Source organism: Pistacia vera, unplaced genomic scaffold, assembly GCF_008641045.1.
Source record: "Pistacia vera cultivar Batoury unplaced genomic scaffold, PisVer_v2 Contig362, whole genome shotgun sequence".
Classification (NCBI taxonomy): Eukaryota; Viridiplantae; Streptophyta; class Magnoliopsida; order Sapindales; family Anacardiaceae; genus Pistacia; species Pistacia vera.
In genome coordinates this window covers 35,684-42,611 of record NW_022196182.1, presented here as the reverse complement: position 1 = coordinate 42,611, position 6,928 = coordinate 35,684, and the positions used below count along the sequence as shown (strand labels likewise).

General features: G+C 36.0%; 1 protein-coding gene across 1 annotated transcript; it reads right to left on the bottom strand.

The window, feature by feature from the left end:
* Window positions 1-377: 377 nt before the first annotated feature.
* On the bottom strand, window positions 378-6,526 carry LOC116140073 (disease resistance protein RPS2-like). Its single transcript, XM_031425707.1, has 3 exons — window positions 6,364-6,526; window positions 4,119-4,683; window positions 378-3,329 (listed from the first exon to the last, which is right to left on the bottom strand). Exons 2-3 carry the CDS (start codon window positions 4,680-4,682, stop codon window positions 390-392), a joined length of 3,504 nt encoding a protein of 1,167 aa, XP_031281567.1. The 5' UTR covers window position 4,683; window positions 6,364-6,526; the 3' UTR covers window positions 378-389.
* Between the last annotated feature and the right edge of the window lie 402 nt (window positions 6,527-6,928).

Genomic DNA, 6,928 nt, shown 5'->3' with positions numbered 1-6,928 from the left:
GTTGTTCATGCTTGTTTTGTTGTCTGATTTGCTCTTAATTCTATTTAAAAAGAAAAAAATTGGTGAGATAAACAGTGTTTGTGAAGGAATTGTTAACTTAATTTGTTGAATCATTTTAACATAATATAATCTAAAATTCCGTTTATAGTGAGGATATTTCAGGATCATTAATTATCATGAATTGTTTTTTAATTAATGTAGAAAATTTAAGTAGTACAAAATGCAGGAAGCAAAACTAGAAAACTGAATTTGATTACAAATCTTACATATTATTCACAACACACTCCCTCCATAATTTGGAACCAAACTTGTTCCTGGAAGGAAGAAATGTGTTGAAACAAAGATGATATTTATAGATTAATTAACACAAGAACCTTTGCTATTTCTTTCTACAGGTCATCCTCAGAAATGTTAGTGAAACAGTTTTGAAGATGCAATTGCAGTTCAGGATCTTCCCACTCTAATGCATTCCACCAACTCTCCTCCGCCTGAATCTCCATTTTGCTATGTTTCAACTTGGAATCCTTACCAGTGATCTTCTTCAACCTGGGGCAATCATAAAAGCTGATAAGTTCTAATGAGGGCCAACCGCTTCTCCAAATATTAACTAATCCAGGCAGATAATGAAGCTTCAGCTTCTTCAATCTGGGGAGTGCAATTTGATCACAATCAATAATATTCTCATCCTCTAACATGATCTCTTCTACGTCTGGACAATCCTCAACTGTCAACTCTTCTAACTTCGGCATGAACTCACTCGTAAATCTGCTAAACACATACTTCAACTTTGGACAGGCATGCACTGTTAAAATTCTAAGCTCAGCAAAGCTTCCTGCTGGCACAATTCCCTCCCACAGACTTGTCAAATTCCACATATAATGCATACTAAAGTTCTCCAGAATTGGAAACACAGTCTCAGTAAGTTCATTACTCTCCAAAAATGTTTCAATGCTGGGACATTCACTTATTATGCAAAATTTCAACCGATTGATATTGCTGACCCCAAATTCGGACAGATTCCGGACGCCAAGGTGATGATCTAAATAAAAAGCAGTACTACGAGCCAATACTTCAAGAACTGCTTCAGGTATCTTCTCACTGTTTACAAATCTCAAGCATTGACCGTGCTGGTGATAATCAAATTTGATGTAATGTGGGACCCGGGAGATAATGCTCTTCACGTCAGGACCAACCACAAACTTGAACTCACTTAAGCGTTGTGTTTTCCATGCACTGCTTGTTTGGAGGAAGAGCTGGAGGGTTTCTACTTCAGGAAAATGACAAGACAGAGAACTCAAGTCTTTCAAGTTATTGCTGACCTCAATTATGAGAGATTTCACATCCTTATACCACCTTTGATCTCCTGGATACACATCAATACTTAGATTTTCCAGCTTGTGAAGCTTTGATATAATCCCACTTGAAATCAATTTCTGTGGCAGTTTAACGTACTCGGTATAGTTGATAGATCCATAAAGTGAGACTTCCAAATGTCTTAGGGAGACCAATTTACCAATTTCATCGGGTAACTTGATAATTTCTGTGCCGTGGAGATCAAGCACCTCAAGACTTTCAAGAAAACCAACTTCAGAGGGGAGCACAGCCAGGCGTTCACAATAACGGAGAATGAGAATCTCAAGGTTTATTAGCTTAAAAAGTGTCTTTGGCAAGGACCTGATGCTGTTCCTGGATAGGTTCAACACTTTAAGGGAAGTCATTAAATCAAAAAAAGAAGCAGGTATGGCTCTAAGCTTAGAGTTTCCTTGCAGGAACAATATAAAAAGCTCAGGGCAATTTGGTTTCTCAGGTAGAGTGCGCAAGTCATTGTCCATCAAAAATATCATCTTGGCCTGTCTCCACTCCTCCTCGGAAGGTGGTTCTGTTAGACCTGCACCACCTCTCAATAAGAAATGATGAGTTTCAGGAATAGATAGTCCGGTACTTTCAGGGCAACTGAGTGACCTGAATGATGGACTACTTCCTGGATTTGATAGCTCTTTCAATCTTGAATAAGCTCTCAACAGAAACTGGGTATCTCCTGTCGCTGAAGCTAAGATCCGCAGCGCTAAATCTCTTATCAAATCATGCATTCTGATGGAATCTCCACCTTCAGAAACTTGCAAAAGTGAAGCACGTACTAGTACATCAACTGTATCATATCCCCTTTTATGTGCATCAGCCAGAGTTCCACAGATTATACCTTCCTGTATACAATATTCAACGAATTCAAAAACATCGATCTCTAGATCTTCTGAAAACAAAGCGCAAAGAAGGAAACAACTCTTCATCTCATGATCCTTCAGTTGATCAAAGCTGAACTGCAATAGCCCGATTACATCTTCAATTTGACATACTCTAGTAGTTCCAGGAAGTGAAAATTTCCAGGATGCATGCTTCCACACAGAAATATTAGTTTCATCCGCTAATGCCCTACCAGTGACAATGATCAGCAGTGGCAAGCCACCGCAGCCCTCAACTATAGCTTGCGCCAAGGGCTGGATCGCTGGTAAGACAATGATTCCTCCCACTTGTTCATGAAAAAGTTTCCAAGCTTCCTCTCCGGAAACAGTTTCCACTTCAATCACCCCAGTTGCATCCATGCTTCGCAAAACATCTACCTTTCTCGAAGCCATTATTATTTTGCAGCCATTTTCTATATTGGGATCAGGAATACCAACTGCCTGTAAATCTATATGCTCCCAGACATCGTCCAGAAGCAACAAAAACTTCTTTCCTTTTAAAACTTGGAATAACTTTTCTGCAACTTGAGAATCAGTTTCAGAATCCTCACAACACAATGACAACTGTTTTAAAACTTCATTTTGGATCTTTCTTGTGCTCCAATATCTTGAAACGGACACTAAAATAATCACACAAAAAATGCTTTTAATTCTGGGGCAACCTGTCAAGGCTTTCAGCACAGTAGTCTTCCCAATCCCTCCAATTCCGTGAACACCAATTTTTGTGGCTGTAACTTCACTCATGTATCTAAAAATCTTCCTCATAGTTCTCATAATTGAATCGTTGACATCTAAACCTGATTCAAGCAAAAACTGATCTTCAGTTGTAATAATACTCGAGCCTGATTTCATGGCTGTTTTTGGGACAACAGGCTCAACAGCAGATTGTTTCACACTCTCTGTCACTCCAGGCTTCATCCTGCTTCTTTCAGACTGTGAAGTTAGAGCCTCATATCTCATCTCCTCATTGGGATGCATCGTTTCAGAGCAAATAAGCTGAATTTCAGATTCTTTTATTGGTACAGCATCTGGTTCTGGTGGTAGCATTTTTTCATCTTCAGTCACGGATCCCATCCTAGATGCATTAACCTGTGAAAACTTGATCAAATCAACTAAAATAAACAAGTATGACCAAAATTTTGTTATCTTTTTATTTTTATATTTCTTTCATTATAACCATTTAAAATGTCATGCTAGCAGAGATTTTAACCACCAATAGGTGACCTGTTAAAAGAGTAAAAGAATGTTTCATGAACTTCTAAATTTGAGTTATCTTGGACCCTAATAAGGGTGGCCACTAAGCAGTTTATCCGGTCGACAACTTCAGAGTCTTGGAGGATTAATTGACGTCCGAGCTTGGGGTGACTTAGTAAAAGAGTAAAAGAATGTTTCATGAGTTCCTAAATTCGAGTCCTCATAAACCTTAATAAGGATGACCACTAAGGAGCTTATTTCATTGGTAACTTTAGGACTTTGAAAGATTAGTTAAGATGCATATAAGTTCCAACACCCCGTCACAAAAAAGGAAAAAAAAAAAAAAAAAATTGATTGACAAAAACGTGTTTTTTACTATGCTTAATAATGCAGAAGCGTAATGGGCCTGATTGGGTTGGTTATATTGGGTCCAAGGGAATTATTCAAGAGGAAATGATTTATAGTGCCCAGCTAATTGATCCTTACCCAAACAAACTTCAGCCAAAACATATCTGATTAATAATCGGTGAAGATCAATTAGAAACTTCACCCGAAACCCATCTAAGTAGTTACGGAGATCCTAGCCTTATAAACCGTATCCTAACTCAATGGCTGGGCCATATGGGATATGACAATATCTATGAGTGATTAGGTATATATTAAGGGTGAATTCAGTCTACAAACCTGATCCACAGCCATGAAAGATTTCGCAACTGCAGCCTGCTGCATTGTCTCACTTATCTCCACAATTTCACCTTTCGTCTCAGCTTCACCTTCCTGCTGATTCAGATTCTTACTCCGAGTTGGTGACATCACAAACTTTTGACTGACTTGAGATTTCAGCTTCTGTATTTTCCCAGTTATTTTCATGACCCTTCTATAAAGCTTCAACATATCTGGAGATGGACAAACTCCACACATCATCAACTGGTTACTACTCTTTTGGTATTCGGATTTCAAATCTTCAACGTCTTCTTTCATTCTCTCCACCTCACTAAGCCATGTCTCGCTTCTGCACATCTTCTGCGATATTTCTACTTCCTTATCATTTGCCTCCAGTTTTGTTTTCACATCTTCCTCTATTTCATCTAGCTCACTCGAGAGCCTGCAAAAGCTGTTGCGCATGCTTTTCTGGTTAACACATTTGATTTTGATCTTCAAACGCTTCAATACGCATTTGCGATTTCCAACTGGTAGCCCAATTATTGATTTCACAGCTTTTCGAACTACCATCTCAACACTCTTCATCCTACAAATGTAGTTGAAAATTAAATATTAGTATAATTTATTTCTTCTCGCCGAAAAATACTTAGGCCATATCATGTTACAGTATACAACCAACAAATGAGAAAGCAATTAAACTGTATTTCTCTCGCACGCATATTTTATTTAGTATAAAAGAAGGAGCAACACTACACCAATAACCTTATTTTACAAACTTTCTCTCATATGATAGCTTGCAATTGATTAACTCGTAATTAATTAGGGAGAATTGTGTAAGACCCATTATGAACTGATCAATTGTGAACTACCACATCAGGATTACAAAAGAAAGTTTGTGAGAAATGATTATTGGTGTAATATTATTCTAAAAGAAAACAAAACCACAAATCCTGAATATAAAAGTGTATTATTCTTTGTTGATGATGATTTTTTTTAATTATTATTTCAGAAATGAAAATAATTATAATCGAATATATAGCTAACCTTACGACTCAGACTCTAGTGATTTTCGACAAAGATAAATTCCCAAAGGAAGTAATAAGAGGTTTTATTGAAAACTTAGAATGAATTATAGTGGACTAATCATAATTCTATTAGGAAAAATAATTAGCATAAAATAAGAAATCAAGTCCTAATTAGGAAGAGAAATATTCCTACATCAGTAACCTTTTGTGAATTATGGCCAGATACAATTTATTAAAAAGCACGAAAAGAAAAATCAATCCATGAATCTAAATCGGAGTTTATGCACTAATTTATGCTTCAAATTTCGCTAATATATCTCATTCTCTATTCTATAAAAACAAATCAAGCTCGTAGGCCAAATTATAGTAGAAAATATAAAATTGTTGCCTTTTTCAAAACAAAAATAATTTTCTGATTGATAGAAAATAAACAAAAATAAATAAAATGCTTGTACATATAATAGTATTAAAGAGATTTACAGCAAAAAAAATCATTTTTTATAACCTCTTTCTAGAATATTTTATAGAAATAAATAATAAAAAACACAAAAAAGAATCAAGGAAACTAAAAGAAATTTTCTTTGATTATTCTATTCTACAGCAGTTTCTATCCTCATTTTCAATCATCTTATTTCATGGGGAGGAAATTGAAAGACCGGCGAGTTTACCACCGACATCGCCACTGTGCCTATACGTGCTTTGATGGCCATCATTGACGCTGGTCTAAGCGTCGCCTTGCCAAAACCGCCACTATGTTTGTATGTACTTTGATGGCCATCATCAACGTAGGTCTAAGTGTCGCCTTGCCACTACCACGACTATGTTTGTACTATGATGGCCATCAACGACGCTTGTTTGAGTGTCGCCTCGTCGACATCACCACTGTGCTTGTACTTTGATGGCCATCACTAATGCCGGTCTAAATGTCGCCTTATCGACAGCGCCACTATTTTGTATTTTGATGGCCATCACCAACGCCAATCTAAGCATCCGAATAGAGGAACTCTAATAAGGTTATACCGGCAATTCCCTAAGCATCGGAGTTCCACTTTTCCGACGTAAACTCACCGATCTATTAATTTCTTACCATGCATGCATCGGTGTTGCTCTTGTTTCCAGTGGTGTAGATCAATAGTAAATACTGGTTGTCACAAAAACCTAAAAATGACAAGGAAAAAAAAAAAAAAAAAGAAAAAGAAAACAGAATAAAGAATATGAACGTTTTCATGCATAAAGCAAACCTGCGAAATTGATCTGTGATGATCTCCTTGTTCTTAGTTCTCCAATATTAATTGCAGCCGGAAATGGGAGGAAGACATTTCAAGTTATCATTTACTTAAGCTCATGACGAGAGAGAGATATCTTCTGGCAGAAGAAGGTGTAACAATTATTAAATAAAATAAAAGGGAGAACTTAAAAAAAGACACAGAATAAAACAGGAGGTAACAGAAGTGATGTTATATAAATTCATCATACAAATGAAGGCATATATACAAGTGATGTACCAACATTGTAGTCACGACATTTATTTTAATTTATCTTTAATTTTAAGTCATCTAACCACAGTGATGGAATCGCAATTTTTTTTAGGGAAGATCATATGTTATAAATAAATAATTACAAAGTCATATCTATTTGTATTCCAAATATAATAATAATTTTCATTAAAAATGTATTGAATTCATTTTTCAGAATACAAATAAACTTCTATAATTAAGATAATTAATTAAATAAGATGGATTTTACTCATTATCTTTACCTATATTAATATATTAAGTTCTGTACTATTTATTATAATCTGCAAAA

Coding starts and splice junctions, on each gene's coding strand:
- LOC116140073 (XM_031425707.1), bottom strand. CDS start 4,682: ATGAAGAGTGTTGAGATGGTAGTTCGAAAAGCTGTGAAATCAATAATT. Junction 3,330..4,118: donor CTTTCATGGCTGTGGATCAG/GTTTGTAGACTG, acceptor AAGTTTTCACAG/GTTAATGCATCTAGGATGGG.